The sequence below is a fragment of the Rhodnius prolixus genome, unplaced genomic scaffold (genome assembly GCF_049639745.1).
Source record: "Rhodnius prolixus isolate KJV_2025 unplaced genomic scaffold, Rpr scaffold_5, whole genome shotgun sequence".
Taxonomy (NCBI): Eukaryota; Metazoa; Arthropoda; class Insecta; order Hemiptera; family Reduviidae; genus Rhodnius; species Rhodnius prolixus.
The window spans coordinates 40,870,954-40,888,267 of record NW_027411624.1 but is presented as its reverse complement, the minus strand read 5'-3'; the positions used below and the strand labels follow the sequence as shown (position 1 = coordinate 40,888,267).

At 33.7% G+C, this 17,314-nt stretch overlaps 2 protein-coding genes across 2 annotated transcripts; both read right to left on the bottom strand.

Annotated features, from left to right (window-relative positions):
• Window positions 1-1,043: 1,043 nt before the first annotated feature.
• On the bottom strand, window positions 1,044-17,250 carry LOC141457937 (uncharacterized). Its single transcript, XM_074135330.1, has 4 exons — window positions 14,556-17,250; window positions 8,193-8,469; window positions 7,250-7,413; window positions 1,044-5,527 (listed from the first exon to the last, which is right to left on the bottom strand). The coding sequence occupies exons 3-4, from the start codon at window positions 7,310-7,312 to the stop codon at window positions 1,577-1,579; spliced, it is 4,014 nt and encodes a 1,337-aa protein (XP_073991431.1). The 5' UTR covers window positions 7,313-7,413; window positions 8,193-8,469; window positions 14,556-17,250; the 3' UTR covers window positions 1,044-1,576.
• On the bottom strand, window positions 9,268-11,297 carry LOC141457952 (uncharacterized). The gene is made up of 2 exons (XM_074135359.1): window positions 11,088-11,297; window positions 9,268-10,828 (listed from the first exon to the last, which is right to left on the bottom strand). The coding sequence occupies exons 1-2, from the start codon at window positions 11,148-11,150 to the stop codon at window positions 10,133-10,135; spliced, it is 759 nt and encodes a 252-aa protein (XP_073991460.1). The 5' UTR covers window positions 11,151-11,297; the 3' UTR covers window positions 9,268-10,132.
• Window positions 17,251-17,314: the final 64 nt, after the last annotated feature.

Sequence of the window (17,314 nt, the reverse complement as noted above, 5' to 3'; positions counted from 1 at the left end):
TTTTTGTTTGAAGCTGAAATAAAATTAATCTGTAACGTCGCATCAAAATTTAGTGAGAAAATATGAGCATAGAAAGTAAAAGCAGCACTACAAAAATGGCAGACAGATTACAATAATGGTGATAAAGGTAGATTCTATAAAACTATGGCAGATCAGTTACCTAGACAACCATGGTTTTAAGAGAACTGTCACTAAATAAAAATGGGTTGTTACGACAATAAGCAGGCTGAGAGAGCGAACCACGCGGTGTGTGTGGATCTGTATCTTCACAGGATCAACAAAAAGGTCCTCTCTCCTCTTTGCGTAGATTGCAATGAGGAGGAGGATTTCAAACATGTAATAATGATATGTCCACGTTATGTGGTAGAAAGGAAACGAATGTTTGACGATATATACAGGTATTTAGATGCACCATTTCGCTAAGAAGACATTATAGTCTCCACCAACATTTATGTGCTTAAGTCGATAGCAGAGCTAGCAATGAAATATGAATGTATTTAAAAGCTATAGCCGAATTAGAATGAATGGAAGAAAATGCTTAGAGAAGGATTACATGATTTTAATTTTGGTTAAGCTATAAGGATGGCAGGAGCACAGAGTGCTGCTCCATCCATTAGCAGTAGTTTATGTAAATAGCAGTATATAGTAGAATGATGAATGTGTGAAGCGAATGTATTTGTAGGTAAGAATGGAGAGTGAGTGATATTCTAGTGATAAGCACCTAGACGATGCTGGCTGTATGGCGGAAGCCAATGCCAAGAGATTCGGCAATCATTTTTTTTAAGCAATAGCTGAAAAGTGTATAACTTGTAATATCCCAAGAAACGAAATATTTCTTAAAATATTATTACATTGATTAATTATTTTATATAATTATAAAAAAAAAAAAAAATCGCTTTGGCGGATCCCTTGTGAGAACTGTCGCTTATATCTAACGTCTACCCTGAAGCCGACTACTCTAACACTTCTGAAGAAACCTACTAGTTGCTTTCTACCCCTAAGTTTTTGAATATTCCGTTTAGGGCTAAAAATAAAAATGTCTATACCTTGTCAAATTTTTATTACAAAATAATAATTATAATAATAATGAAATTCATCAACAACTGTAAGTAGCTATAATTACGATTAAAGAGGAAAACAAAAATTAACGTTTAATTGTTCGTTGAATCTGGTTTCAAATCATTGAAAATTTTACTTGGAATATTGATTTCAACTTTGTAGAATGGAAAAAATTTACATGAAGTTGAATAATCTTTATGTATTTGGGAGGTAGGCAGATCATTCGAAAGTTAAGGATTATATAAGGAAGGAGTTTGCATTGCATCCATATGCCTGAACTCTTGTGAGATTAAGTCTTCCATATGGATAGTATGGACAGAGGCATTTCATTCGGACGTAATGAAATTGCAATGTTATCAAACATTGTAGCCATACAGCTTTAAAGTATTGCATAAAATAAGATAGGATCCATCTCTTCATGGCATTGTATAAAGAATATTAAGATTAATTAGAGGAATATTATTGAGCACCATTAGAATGTGCATTTAGAAGAATAATTTACGATCTTAAAGAGACATTATTCGCCTCTTTTGGAACTGGATATAGAGCGTTTTTTGATAGATAAAGCTAATCTATGCTTATCCCGAGGCAATGTGATATCATACGATGTTGATTCCGCATTTACCGGCCATATATCATCATCTTCAACGGATTGTAAAGTATTTATTGTATAATCCGTATTTTCCAGAGGGGTTAGATTAATCCCGGGAATGTTACTGGGCATCGTGGGTGGTACGTTTTGATTATTTGGGAGAAAGTTGTTTCTCTCATTTGGCGTTTGAATGTTCACACCTACAGGCATGGCGAAGGGTATATAAGGTGTTAAATAGTATGGAACATATATTATATTTTGGTTACATGGAGGAATGAGATTGGGCTGGCTAGGTACAGGAACATTAGCCCAAGTGAGGGGAACATTGCAGGGCGTTCCTGTAACTGGAATTTGTATACATGGAGGGGCGTCTCTAGGTACATTGGGATTTTGATTCTGTATATTTGGAGAAATATTGTTGGTATCGTATACAGCCTGATTATCTATGCCATCTGATGGTACATTATTATTTGGTGCAGGTCGTAGATGATTATTTGGAACACAGGGTCCATCATGATTATCAGGGTGTTGTGGTTTAACTGGAATTTGTATACTTGGAGGGACGACTCTAGGTACATTTGGATCTTGATTCTGTATATTTGGAGAAATGTTGGGATCGTATACAGTCTGATTATCTTTGTCATCTAATTGATGAGTGAGAGGATCGTCGCGGTCGTTTGGAATGTAATTGTAGTCGTCACCTGGTGGTCCTGTATTATTTGGTGCAGGTTGTGGATGATTATTTGAAACATATGGATCTTGACTCTGTGTATTTGGAGAAATATTGTTGGGATCGTATACAGTCTGATTATCTTTGTCATCTAATTGATGAGTGAGAGGAATTGAGGAGTTCTTATAGCCATTATAGTACTCATCGTCATCATAGTAATTTGGTAGTCCTTTTGGTGCAGGTTGTGGACCATTATTTGGAAAATTTGGTTCATCATGATTATCTGGGTGTTGTGGTTTAACTGGAATTTGTATACTTGGAGGGACGACTATAGGTACAATTGGATCTTGATTCTGTATATTTGGAGAAATGTTGGGATCGTGTACAGTCTGATTATCTTTGTCATCTAATTGATTAGTGGGAGGATCGTCGAAATCGTATACAATGTAATAAAAGTAGTTTTCATCTCGTGGGAATATATCCATTGGAAAACGTGGTCCACGATAAATATAATCTCGGTGTCGTGGAATAACTGGAATTTGTATACTTGGAGGGACGACTCTAGGTACATTTGGATCTTGATTCTGTATATTTGGAGAAATGTTGGGATCGTGTACAGTCTGATTATCTTTGTCATCTAATTGATGAGTGAGAGGAATTGAGGAGTCCTTATAGCCATCATAGTACTCATCGTCATCATAGTAACCATGGTCATCATAGTAATTTGGTAGTCCTTTTGGTGCAGGTTGTGGATGATTATTTGAAACATATGGTCCATCATAAATATCTGGGGTTTGTGGTTTAACTGGATATTGTATACTTCGAGGGATATTTCTAGGTACATTGGGATCTTGATTCCGTATATATGGAGAAATATAGTTGGGATCGTATACAGTCTGATAATCTTTGTCATCTAATTGATGAGTGAGAGGATCGTCGCGGTCGTTTGGAATGTAATTGTAGACGTCATCTGGTGGTCCTATATTATTTGGTGCAGGCTGTGGATGATTATTTGAAACATATGGTCCATCTTGAATATCTGGGTTTTGTGGTTGAACTGGAATCTCTACACTTAGAGGGACGTCTCTAGTTACATTGGGATATTGATTCTGTATATTTGGAGAAATATTGTTGGCATCGTATATAGTCTGATTATCTTTGTCATCTAATTGATGAGCGAGAGGATCGTCGCGGTGGTATGGAATGTAATAGTAGTCGTCATAATGATTATCTGCGTCTTGTGGTTCAAGTGAAATTAGCCAATATGGAAGCTCGCTTCTAGGTATATTGGGATCTTGATTCCGTATATATGGAGAAATGTAGTTGGGATCGTATACAGTCTGATAATCTTTGTCATCTAATTGATGAGTGAGAGGATCGTCGCGGTGGTATGGAATGTAATAGTAGTCGTCATAATGATTATCTGCGTCTTGTGGTTCAACTGAATTTAGCCAATATGGAAGTTCGCTTCTAGGTATATTGGGATCTTGATTCCGTATATATGGAGAAATATAGTTGGGATCGTGTATAGTCTGATAATCTTTGTCATCTAATTGATGAGCGAGAGGATCGTCGCGGTCGTTTTGAATGTAATTGTAGTCGTCATAATGATTATCTGCGTCTTGTGGTTCAACTGAATTTAGCCAATATGGAAGTTCGCTTCTAGGTATATTGGGATCTTGATTCCGTATATATGGAGAAATATAGTTGGGATCGTGTACAGTCTGATAATCTTTGTCATCTAATTGATGAGCGAGAGGATCGTCGCGGTCGTTTGGAATGTAATTGTAGTCGTCATCTGGTGGTCCTATATTATTTGGTGCAGGTTGTGGATGATTATTTGAAACATATGGTCCATCATGAATATCTGGGTTTTGTGGTTTAACTGGAATTTCTACACTTAGAGGGACGTCTCTAGTTACATTGGGATCTTGATTCTGTATATTTGGAGAAATATTGTTGGGATCGTATACAGTTTGATTATCTTTGTCATCTAATTGATGAGCGAGAGGATCGTCGGTGTCGTTTGCAATGTAATTGTAGTCGACATGTGATGGTCCTATATTACTTGGTGCCGGTTGTGAATGATTATTTGAAACATATGGTCCATCTTGAATATCTGGGTTTTGTGGTTTAACTGGAATTTCTACACTTAGAGGGACGTCTCTAGTTACATTGGGATCTTGATTCTGTATATTTGGAGAAATATTGTTGGGATCGTATACAGTTTGATTATCTTTGTCATCTAATTGATGAGCGAGAGGATCGTCGGTGTCGTTTGCAATGTAATTGTAGTCGACATGTGATGGTCCTATATTACTTGGTGCCGGTTGTGAATGATTATTTGGAACATGTGGTCCATCATGATTATCTGTGTCTTGTGGATCAAGTGAAATTAGCCGAAATGGTTGTTTGCGTCCAGGTATATTGGGATGATTCCGTATATATGCAGAAATATTGTTGGGATCGTATACAGTCTGATTATCTTTGCCATCTAATTGATGAGCGAGAGGATCGTCGGAGTTGTTTGCAATGTAATTGCTTGACCATTTTTCGAACGCAGTTGCTCTGGGTGGTCTTTTAAGTACACTTAGAGGAATAGTGTTTTCTTGTTCTGCCGAAACTAGCGTTAGTACACTTTGAGAGAAGTCGTTGGAGGCATTGGGTACTACATTTGTTATACTAGGAAGAATATTTTTTGGCTTATTGAAAAATGCATTCTGCATATTTGGAGAAATATTGTTGAGAGCACTTGAGGACTCGTTGTCAATGTATGGTTCATATTTTTTAATTCCATCGCCAGCACAGATAACTTGGTCCGTCGTGGCAGAACATCCTTTATTTGTAACATTCCTGGACGTTTTATTTTCTACTTTCACATATTTCTTGTCTAATTTATTGTTATTTTCATACACTGCAAACTTTGGCTGAAGTCTGTTTACGGCTTTCTGCAAATTGTGGACTGTGTTGTTGTACATATTATGTAATTCCGTGTTTTGTTTTTCTTCTTTAAATCTATTTTCATTATAAGTTTTCTCTGACATCAATATTTCTACACTTTTGTTTTTCACTGCATTACTGACCACGCTATCATGAGAATCTGCAACGTAATACAGCTTTCCGATGTTGTTAACTCTGTTGTTCCTTTTATTATGGTTTCCAAATTTAAGTAAATTTCCTTCATATTTTCCATTAAATTCATGTTTCTGAAACAAAATATATAAATTTACATTTGCTCCGAGCAAAATCAATTCAAATTATCTTATTCTTTTCATTCGCCTTCCAACTTTCTTTTACGTATTTACATAATTTTTTTGGAACAGCAAACTTTTAATTTTTGTACCAACTATTTCGTTTTCTCAAATAAGAAATGAAATTGTAGAAGACAGAAGTTCCAGTTTCTGCAGATTTTACCGAAGAAGGCGAGAAATAGCTACTTACTATCTCTGAGCCTAAGTTTCTCTCTTTATTCCTGGGACAAGGATGATGACATAAGTTGTAGCAGATATACGTTAGTTTTAGCGTTTGAAAGTCTGGGTTCCTTACTAAGAAGACTTGGGCTGATGTGAAGCTTTGGTGATAGTGTTCAAGCTTAAAACATTCGATGATAACATGCAGTAGGACCCTGTGAGAACAACAAACAGCAAAGAACTGGCTGATGTTCTAAATTATTAATTAATTATTGTTCTAATTATTAATGTCAGTTTAGAGTTGTCCTGATTGTGGAAAAATAGCCTATTACATTGTATGCGGGTGTTTTGCCTGTCCAGGGTCGTAGAAATAGTTGAAAAGCCTCTTCCCATCGCTTTTATATCTGGTCCTTTTTTTTTTTTTTTTTGACGTGAATACGTCTTTAAATTTGCTTTCATATGGAGGCAATCCAAAAAACCTAATGATAACAAAATCGGCATTATAGCTTCGAATCTATCGTCTACATCCAAAATTAAATTAGACCACTGGATAGCTAAAGGATCAAAGAATTCATTGCGATAAGCGAGGACTGTGACGCATCGCGCGTGGTGGAGGGGGAAGCGCCGCCATTTTGAGATCATTTTGCTGCGTATAGAGATTTGCAATTAGCATAACTTTTGACTCGGAGAAGCTACGATGTTCGGTTAAGTTTTAATCGTCAGCTGTCGTTACAATCTATCGATTGTGTATAAAACATTAGTTGTAAAATAATGACAGTGAATATAATAAGGTGTTAAAATAAAAAAATATTATCAAAAATATATAATGTCGGCCTATACTCGTCGAAAAGCCAAAACCAAATACAGAGATCGTATACGATTGGAAAGGGCTTCTCAAGAACAATCGAATGGTAATAATAAAACACCATATGACCGAGTCAAGCAGTGCCGGGAACGTAAAAGAATGAATGCGGCCGAACGGATCAACGACGGTGTCAGTACATCTGCAGCTGGGGCGGTTGAAATTATGGAAGTGGATGATGAAATCGCTTCTACATCGACAACGGGACTGTATAGGCATAGATTGTGTTCGATCGTCGATTATGAAGACACATTTGAACAGCAGCTAGAACACCTTTCACTACGACGTTTTTCCTTGATTTCATCCTAAATACATGAAGAAAAATATTTTATATAAAAAAATATAACCCGTTATGTAAACGTATTCACGTACAACACACGGCCGTGTCCATGACGCAGCCACAGTTTTTTTTTAGTTTTTCAGTCTGCCAGGGGAAGTGGTAATAACAAATAAACAGGACATATCGTTTTTTGGGCATTATTTGTAATGCCACGTATCAAATACCTCTGATGACTTTATTTTTACTACGTAAAAATTTTAGAAGCCAATAGTAGTGTTGGCTGGGACTTTGAGCACCAAGCTTCTGGATGATATGTTTTTTACCTTACTTTAACAAGCCAAAGCATCTTAGAATAAAAACATGAATATATACTTACTGGCAATGCAACAGTTGTAATAAATATAAGGTTCAATACAATAAACAATTTCAATTTGTACATTTTTAGTTCAATCTTTGTTCAGTTTTTCTCAAGTATTTAATAAAGGAACTTCGGCAGCAGTAGAATTCTATCACTACTTCATTATTGCATTAAATCTATTTCTACAAAAATAAAGAAAAGAAAATTATCTTCAATTGTTTAAAGGAACAATATATAATTGTTTCAGGGAAATAAAATCAGCTATTATTGTTCTGTTGTGGTTTTATAGGCACAATCAAAATGAAAAGTGCTTTTTTTTTTTGGATGAGAAAATTCTTCATATAGTTAATAGTTTTCCCAATTTAATCTTTTTTTAACATATGTATATACATACTTTTGTTTACCCCCCCCCCCCACCAAAAATGGCCTATCAGTTCAAAAGGCCAAAGTCCTTTTTTCTCAAATGATTTGCTCAGAAAACTCGTTTCATTTTTTTTTTTTTTTTTGCAGATTAAATAGTGGGATGATTTCATATTTGACATTTACAGTTGTCTAAAGTCAAGGAAGATGCTGAAAGGTACCGTAGTAGTAGATCATGAAGGTCTCAAAAAGGATTAACAGCCTTTTTATTCAATAGAAATGCATCTTATACCAGCCATGGAAGATGAATCTGATTGATGATGAACAGCTGTTAAAAGATTCTAATGTTTTATGAAACATCGTAAAAGACTGTTCCAGGATAGCCTATAATAGTGGTGGTTTTTTTTTCGAAATCATCCACAAACTAGGCATTCTATCTTAAGTAAAAAAGATTAGAGTAATGAATGGAGTATAATCCGCGAATTCAACATCTCTTCGTGGACTACAAAGGAGGGGGGGGTGGTCAATCGAAGTCAATTGAAGCTGCTAGAATGCTGCTTCTTTTAGCTGATTATCTCCTTACAATAAATAATGTGCTTACCATTGAATCTAGCCCTAGAGGAGATGCTGTGAGATTATAATCTGTATTCCTGCGTTGACACAGACAAAAAAAAAAAAAATTGTAATTAAAGGTAAAAAATGAAAAATATATTAACAAATTTGAAACTCAGTTAACAGCTTCATGCCATTAGAGAACTGCCATGAAAATGTAGAATTGCTCGATTAGGGCAGCCAAATTTTTGAACGTAACCAGAAAAAGTTTGATCTTTTACGTTTCATAATCCTTTGTGAATCTTTGTGCCTTTAAGCTCTTCTTTCTGGATAAAACCAATTACAACAACATTAGGTGAATAAACAAAATAATAAATAAGGACCAAATTGTTTGTAAACAAATAAATTATATATGACATATATAGTTCACAGGTAATATTTATAGAAGAAATGATTTTGAAATGACCATTCAGAAATAAATTCATTTTTACTTTTAAAATAGTTTATAAAAAAAAAAAAAATTAAGGTTTCCAAAGCAAAGTCCCTAAAAATCTGAAATTGCTTATTTCTAGCGGAAAACATTTCTTGTGGTTTACTAATTTTGAGCATGGTACACTGGATAATGAGGCTGTCATGACAAAATCTGGTTTTTAGCTATGTTTTAAGGATCTTTTAAGCAGTTTAAGGAGGAGTAAAATCAAACTCTATTCAAAAGAGCCGTTTTATGTATGGAAATATATACCAGATAGTATGTTTCCAAAATTACTTCTAGTTAGAGAACTGTGTGGCTGTAAAGTCAGTCCACAGTGTTTTTTTACAAATGAAGAAAAATTATTAAAAGCACATCTGCGACTACCAATGCCAATTATTTCAGGCGAGTTTTATGAACACCTACCAAATTAGGTGCCGGTGGACGGAGACAACTAGTAGAGACCAACATATTGTACTATACTCAAAAAATTTCTCATATTAATCATTTCATAAAATCCAAGGCCCCTACGCCGAGAATTGAATTCAGTATCAATATACTTTCTTATCTTTGCAGGACTCACCTCTTATCGCTCGGCTATTGTGGCGATTAGAGAGCAGTTGCCGACTAAATCAAACTATTTTACGAACACCCATTTAGGTTTAATTAAAAACAATCAAAAAGATGTTTCTTTTAATAAAATTAAAAATACAATTAAAAATCTTAATATTTTCGTAATGTGATATTTTGTTATTCTTGCTACAAAATATGATTTCGAACATTTGGTTTATTTCGAAAGACTGACTAACATTTGGTTTATTTAGAAGTAAATACTTTTGCATGATTTGGAAGATTTATTCGCGCTATTGGATTGATTTGGAACACTAGGGTACACAATCGTTGGGATTAAGTGATTATTGATGGCCATATTGGGATTGGTATTCTGTTGATTTGAAGGCATATTGCTGCGAATGTTAGGATTGACATTTAGTTGGAAGTATACATCTTAAGAAAAGTCTGCACTTTCTGTTTTTCCCACGAATACTTAGTGATGGTTAGGTGGTAACTTAGGCGAAGTTAATTAAAATCTGCAGAACCTGCACTTGTAACAACGTAATCTTGACTCTCGCTACCGCTGTTGTGTAAATATTTTTTTTGAAGTAACATTTCCAGCTGGTGATACATCCAAATTTTTTGTCAAATTTAATCCAAATTTTTTGTCAAATTTAATTCCAATTTTTTTGTCAAATTTAATTCCATTTTTTTTGTCAAATTTAATTCCATTTTTTTGTCAAATTTAATTCCAATTTTTTTGTCAAATTTAATTCCAATTTTTTTGTCAAATTTTAATTCCAATTTTTTTGTCAAATTTAATTCCATTTTTTTTTGTCAAATTTAATTCCAATTTTTTTTGTCAAATTTTAATTCCAATTTTTTTGTCAAATTTAATTCCATTTTTTTTGTCAAATTTAATTCCAATTTTTTTGTCAAATTTAATAAAAATTTTTTGTCAAATTTAATCAAAATTTTTTGTCATATTTTTTATCAAATTTTTTGTCAAATTCTTTATGAAATTTTTTACCAGAACTTAAATTATAAGCCCTATCGAAATTTTCTTGGCCTGGTAAATACGGATAAACTTGGCCAGGTAAAGGTAAATAGGGATAGTCATTTGTTTGGAAAGTTGAAGGAATATATGGGTTGAAATTCTGTTGATTTAGAGCCTTCTCGAAGGAAAACTGGGCGGATTTATTTTTTTGCAAATACCTATTTTGTTTCTGTGGTGGCATTTGTTTTGTGTGATTATCTTTTTTTAAACGAAACTTATTTTGACTTGCGATACCGTTCTTGTTAATATTGTCATGTGTAGATGATGATTTATCCAGTTCCACTTTGTTGAATTCTTTATCCAAAGACGTAACATGTCCTAAATTGTCATCACTCTTGACCACTTGTTGGTCGGCTGATGTAGAACGTGTATTCCTTGTTAGTGTAATTTGCTGGCGCTTTAATTCATACTCAGGACTGTGAATGTTGATTGGATGTAGCAGAGAATTTAATGCAATAACAGTTGATAACGATATCTCACTATTATTGTTTGATTGTTTTTCGTTACTTTCATTTCTTGGTAGAATCTTATTAATTTGGATGTTTCTTCTGCTGCGCTTTTCAAAGTTAATCGTGTTTCCTTTACCTTTTTCATTATACGCCGATTTCTAAAACAAAATAGATAAAGTTAGTAGATATTACACTAAACTGGGAGGTTTAAGAATCTATTTGAGAAGGAATATATTCACGCCATTGTTCTTAATATTGTTGGGAAGTGTTTTAGCAAATTTTTTTTCTTAGAATTAAAAGTAAACAAAAGTTAGAAATGTTTTTACTGTAAAATTAGCTGGCTAAAGTTGATCCACTCCTGCATAAATTATATTAAAAAATTTCAGTTTTAAAAGAATTATACGAAAAATTACTTACGGATACTGCAAGAATTGTAGTAAAAACGATACTTTGTACAAAAAACAGTTTTAATTTGTACATGATACAATACTTTCACCACTTATTGAAATAAACATTTGATGGCAGTTAAAAAATTCTAATCAATAATTTTATTTTACGTTCAATTTAATTATATTTTAATATTTTTATCATCAATTGTTCTTGGAACAATATTATAATTGTTTCAGAGACATAAACCGGTCATTATTATTCTACAGTAGTTTTATAGGTACAATAACCATAAAAAAATGGTATTTAACACTCGGAACAGTTTTTCAGATTCCTCACTCTAAATTTATCATAAAATTTAATTCAATATATTTAAAACCCTTATACATTTACTTTTAACTAAGAACTCTTGAGACGTACCTAGTTATAAATTTTTATACCAACATTTAGAAAAAAATGTCCCAATTTATTTTCCCTCCATTGATTAGAGAGGTTTTTCCAGTGGAGGAATAGTAAATTTATATTTTTATAATCACTGTATAAAGTATAATATAACTCCAGAGTAATATTAAAATCCTTAAAAATACTGTGAACAGTGGGGTTTGGAGGTAAATCTGGCGAAATCTTAAGATTGTGAAATCTTAAGACACCTCGCCTTTCCTTCCAAAAGTACATTAAGGAGAGAGTCTGAAATGGCTAAAATGGCCCGTTAATACTGTCTGTTCAGTCCTTGTTGCTCAGAGTATGGTTCCCTTGTCCCATAAGTTCCAATTTTTTAATACTGTCTTCAGGATCTATCGCTTGTTTCGCCGCTCAGGTTTGGGGGTTTGTGCAGTATTCCCTGCCTTTAATTACTACAAACTTCATGCTGTATCTTGAAACTTGTGTTGCTTAGTTATTTACGTTTTTCTTTAAGGCTCCATTTCAGATATGTTTTGAAAATCCTTGAATTACCGGCTTACAGACTTCCTAGACTAATTGCACTAGAAATCGTTAAACACAATACCTTTTGGTTTGACAACTGGATAAAACTGTCTGAAAGATACATTCTTAATTTCAGTTTCACCTATAATAATGTTCCATTGTGGAAGAATCAGTTTGCTATTCTGAAAGATAAAATAAAGATAGTTCATCGGGAACTGTGTGTTACAAGTGCCAAAGATTCTAATAGATACCTTTTTTATAGAGAGCTTAATGTTAATGCTTACCTATTTTCTTTCTCATCTCAGTCTACAGCATTAAATTTAAAAGAATATCGTGGGCTGTTCAAGATGAAATGCGAACTGCTCTATTTAAATTTTTCCCTTTGGGTGACAGAGAGGTACAGTTGTGCTCACTATGCCATATAAAGGCCAGAGTTCATTTTTTTTTGGCCATCTGTCCTATCTTGGCAGAATTTAGAGTGCGACACCTCGGTATTCGTTCTTTAACTTTGCCTAATTTAGGAGAGCTTTTGAACCTAACGATTTTCAACCCTAATCTGATAAGACAATTCTAAACCGGGTCAGGAAAATCAACAAATAAATGCACGTATGCCCTTTGTACAAATTATAAACTGCTTTGTACAGTTTTATTCTTCGTCTGAAAACAATTTTCAGGCCATCTTTGATCGATTTTTCTCTAATAATAATAATAATAATAATAATAGTACTTCAATTGAAGATCTGTCTTGGTTGAGCATTCTGCTTCAAAGTGAACATCTTCCCTGGCATGAGAGTTATATGTGGATCACATATCATTCCTTCCCCCCCCCCCAAGAATGGAGATACTAAGGATACAACAAATCTTCCTCTTGAGATTTAAAATCATCATCATAACTCTTTTAGAGCGAACTCATGCAGGGTCCTGGAGGATCAAGGTGAAAAATCTGTGTTTCCTGTTTTATTTATTTACAGAAAAAAAGAAAAGAAAAGCGATCTGTTAAATGAGCTCGCGCCAAGACTTTCAACTGATGCCAGAATCTGACTATTTCGTCCAATAATTTCGGGGAAACATTTTCCAACCAAGGGATCGTTCTATCGTTAACAGAAAAAAAAAGAAAATTATTATTATATAGGAAGTTGCAGTGTTGAAATCAAAGAACATAACAGTTTATTACTTCCAAGGCAATAATTTTCGGATAACAATGATCAGGTATCTGCGAGATTTTCGAGATATAACTAAATTATAGATTCAAACCTTAAGAATCCACAGTGGTTTCCAGAAAAGTCGTATAATTTGGCCTACTTGCGGTAAAGTGAATTTCTTCAGGTTATTCTCCAACGTAGCTCGAAGATACTGCGCAATCCGCAGTCTGCGCCTGCAGAACAGTCAGTAGACGGGTGAGCTATTACGAGTACACGCAATGCAAGATGCTTTCAAGTAGTCGTATGGCCGCACGTCTTGAAAGAGATGTGCTAAGTTTTTCCACTACCTACTTCATTTTACTTTCTAAGATAAATCTTTATATATTTGCTATCCATCCTCCGACTCATGTCACCATAGAGATTAATTCTTTCATAAAAGAGAGATGATGTCTTTTAAGATGAAACTTGGTATATAATTATGAGATCAACAAATCCTGTGTATTAAATTATCTACCACCTCTTATTCTGCATTGGCTGATAATCCATTGAAAATGTAATTCCCAAATTTATACGTTATGTACATAGTCAGTAATATTTCGAGTAATTGAAGATATTCCATAAAAAAATTTGGTAAAGCACTTCCCAACAATATTAAGAACAGCGGTGTGAATATATTCCTTCTCAAATAGATTCTTAAATCTCCCAGTTTAGTTGAATATCTACTAACTTTAACTATTTTCTTTTAGAAATCGGCGTATAATGAAAAAGGTAAAGGAAACACGATTAACTTTGAAAAGCGCAGCAGAAGAAACATCCAAATTAATAAGATTCTACCAAGAAATGAAAGTAACGAAAAACAATCTAACAATAATAGTGAGAGATCGTTATCAACTGTTATTGCATTAAATTCTCTGCTACATCCAATCAACATTTACAGTCCTGAGTATGAATTAAAGCGCCAGCAAATTACACTAACAAGGAATACACGTTCTACATCAGCCGACCAACAAGTGGTCAAGAGAGATGACAATTTAGGACATGTTACGTCAATTGATAACGAATTGAACAAAGTGGAACTGGATAAATCATCATATTAATAAACTTAACGGGACTTAAAAGATGCCAAACAAGACCTTCTAAAAAATTTGTGAGAGGATTGGTTAGAGACCTGTACATGAAATAAACACTTTTATAAGAGAAAACTTCATCCCAATAAAAACCTTGTATTACATTACATATTGCTACATAGTACATATTTACGTATAGTTTTCAATATCAACTTGCTAGCAAGCTTACGGTCGTTAGCACAGATTATTCACAGGAATAGATTGCATTCTTTATAATAATCTCAGTTTCCGAGATATTAAATCATTGCATCTAGCTGAAAGATTGTGGTTAAGTTACCTGTGCAAACCCAGGCATCAATCCTTACCTGAGAGATGGTAATCCTTAATTCCAAGTTTCCTCGGTCTAACTTTCTCTTGTGACACCGTCTACCATTGTTATTAAGTCCACATTGGACAATATTATTTTACAAATTCTGAAAGCAACTTCTCAAATTAGAGTATTGAAAGACGTAATTTCGTGGTGGTAATTTCAACTTCACTTAAGTTTTCCGACTTGCACTAAAACAGCTGACTCAGTATATTAATCAGTGTAACAGATCCACCTAGTGAGGAGCTAATATCTTTTTTAATACCATTCATTTTTATTTCCCGATTAAATAAATCCATTTTTCGGAAATCAATAAATTACATCAAATTCATCTTTTTTTTATTTAAAAATGCAATCATTGAACAAGAGTTCAAAATGCCATACTATCATATTCAATAGGTTGACTACAAATGAAATATAGTGCAAATATTCAGAATTTACGATAAATCTTTTTAAATAACTAATAATTAATATAGTATTCAATTTTAAATTATTAAAGGATCTGCCAGGAAAGTTTTCGATGAGTGAACTGAATTGACGGTAAAGGTTTAAAATTAATTTTCAAAAAGTTGGCAATTACATTAATAATATGTTTTACAATGAGAAGGATTTTGAGAAAATCCAATTGATTGAGAAGATGGTCATGTTGGATTTGGATTAATTTAGCATTTGAGGATAAAATACTGCATGAAAGGAATATAAAGAGGATACTTTGGATATCTATTAGGCACATGTTATCTAATTGATAAAGTGGCGACTGGTTAAAGTACAATTACATATGGTTTTAAAGGCCTTCGCTTAGGAGATGACATGTGAGCTACATCCGAAGATTTCCATCTTGGTTTTTCAATACTATTAGGGTGGTTTTTCTTTACTTGCTTTTGTTGATCTTCTTCAGGTCTTCTTTCTGAAGGGGGGACTGGTCTAGTTTTACTTTCCACGCGTTTTGGCGTCTTATGCCCAGAAAATGTCCCGTGAGTTTTCCAATCTTCTAAATAATCACTTTCGCCAAAGTTCTTTTGTTGATTTTTCAGTGAAGGGGCGACTGATTGAATTTCTACTATGTATTGTTGTGATGACGGCATTTGCTTAGAAAATCCCGCGCGAACTAGATCCGAAGACTGCCATTTTGGTCTTGCCCTGGGAAAATTGTCACTTACGCCCAAGTTCTTTTGTTGAACCCGTAGAGGATTTTGTGGTGAAAGTGCTGTTTGTTTAATTGTAATTACGAAGTTTTTTGGCGACCTTTGACTAGAAAATGTCCCGAGACCTATTACCCGAGGTTTCCATACTGATTCTCCTTCTGGTAAATTCTCATTTTCATCAATGTACCTTAGTTGATTTTCTATTGACCTGTCGAATGGTCTATGTCTCTATATTTTTTTCAAATTCATCTTTTTTTTATTTAAAAATGCAATCATTGAACAAGAGTTCAAAATGCCATACTATCATATTCAATAGGTTGACTACAAATGAAATATAGTGCAAATATTCAGAATTTACAATAAATCTTTTTAAATAACTAATAATAAATATAGTATTCAATTTTAAATTATTAAACGATCTGCCAGGAAAGTTTTCGATGAGTGAACTGAATTGAGGGTAAAGGTTTAAAATTAATTTGAAAAAGTTGGCAATTACATTTATAATATGTTTTACAATTAGAAGGATTTTGAGAAAATCCAATTGATTGAGAAGGTCATGTTGGATTTGGATTAATTTAGCATTTGAGGCATAAAATACTGCATGAAAGAAAATATAAAGAGGATACTTTATCTATTACATGTTATCTAATTGAAAAAGGGGCGACTGGTTAAAGTATAATTACGAACGGACCTTTTTGCCTCCGACTAGAAAATGACCCGCGAGCTATATCTGAAGATTTCCATCTTCGTTTTTCACTAGGTAGATTTTCGTTTCCGTAATTTTGTTGATCCTGTAGAGGATTTACTGGTGAAGGGGCTACTGGTTGAATTGTATTTATGTTTGCTTTTGATGAAGTTTGTCCAGAAAATAACCCGAGTCCTACTATTTCCAAAGGATCCTAATCTGGTTTTACTATAGGTAAATAGCGTCTTCCGTAAATGTTCCAATCTTGATTTTCTAAAATAAAAAATCCAAGGCCCCAACGCCGAGAATTGAATTCAGTATCAATATACTTTCTTGTCTTTGCAGGCCCTCACCTCTTATCGCTCGGCTATTGTGGCGATTAGAGAGCAGTTGCCGACTAAATCAAACTATTTTTCGAACTCCCATTTAGGTTTAATTAAAAACAATCAAAAAGATGTTTCTTTTAATAAAATTAAAAATGCAATTAAAAATCTTAATATTTTCGTAGTGTGTGATATTTTGTTATTCTTGCTACAAAATATGATTTCGAACAAAAAGGCCACATTGAAAGACAGACTAACATTTAGTTTATTTAGAATTAATAATTTGAATTTAAAAAATAAAATCTTTTGCTTTATTTGCGCTATTGGATTGATTTGGGGCACTAATATTAGGATACACAATCGTTGGGATTAAGAGATTATTGATGGCCATATTGGAATTGGTATTCTGTTGATTTGAAGGCATATTGTTGGGAATGTTGGGATTGACATTTAGTTGGAAGTATACATCTTAAGAAAACTCTGCACTTTCAGTTTTTCCCACGAATACTTAGTGATGGTTAGGTGGTAACTTAGGCGAAGTTAATTATAATCTGCAGAACCTGCACTTGTAACAACGTAATCTTGACTCTCGCTACCGCTGTTT

Bases quoted from the DNA above. Each gene is read 5' to 3' on its own strand.
- LOC141457952 (XM_074135359.1), bottom strand. From the start codon at position 11,150: ATGTACAAATTAAAACTGTTTTTTGTACAAAGTATCGTTTTTACTACA. The intron at 10,829-11,087 runs GTAAGTAATTTT...ATTTTGTTTTAG, and splicing joins CTACAATTCTTGCAGTATCC to AAATCGGCGTATAATGAAAA.
- LOC141457937 (XM_074135330.1), bottom strand. From the start codon at position 7,312: ATGTACAAATTGAAATTGTTTATTGTATTGAACCTTATATTTATTACA. The intron at 5,528-7,249 runs GTAAGTATATAT...ATTTTGTTTCAG, and splicing joins TTACAACTGTTGCATTGCCA to AAACATGAATTTAATGGAAA.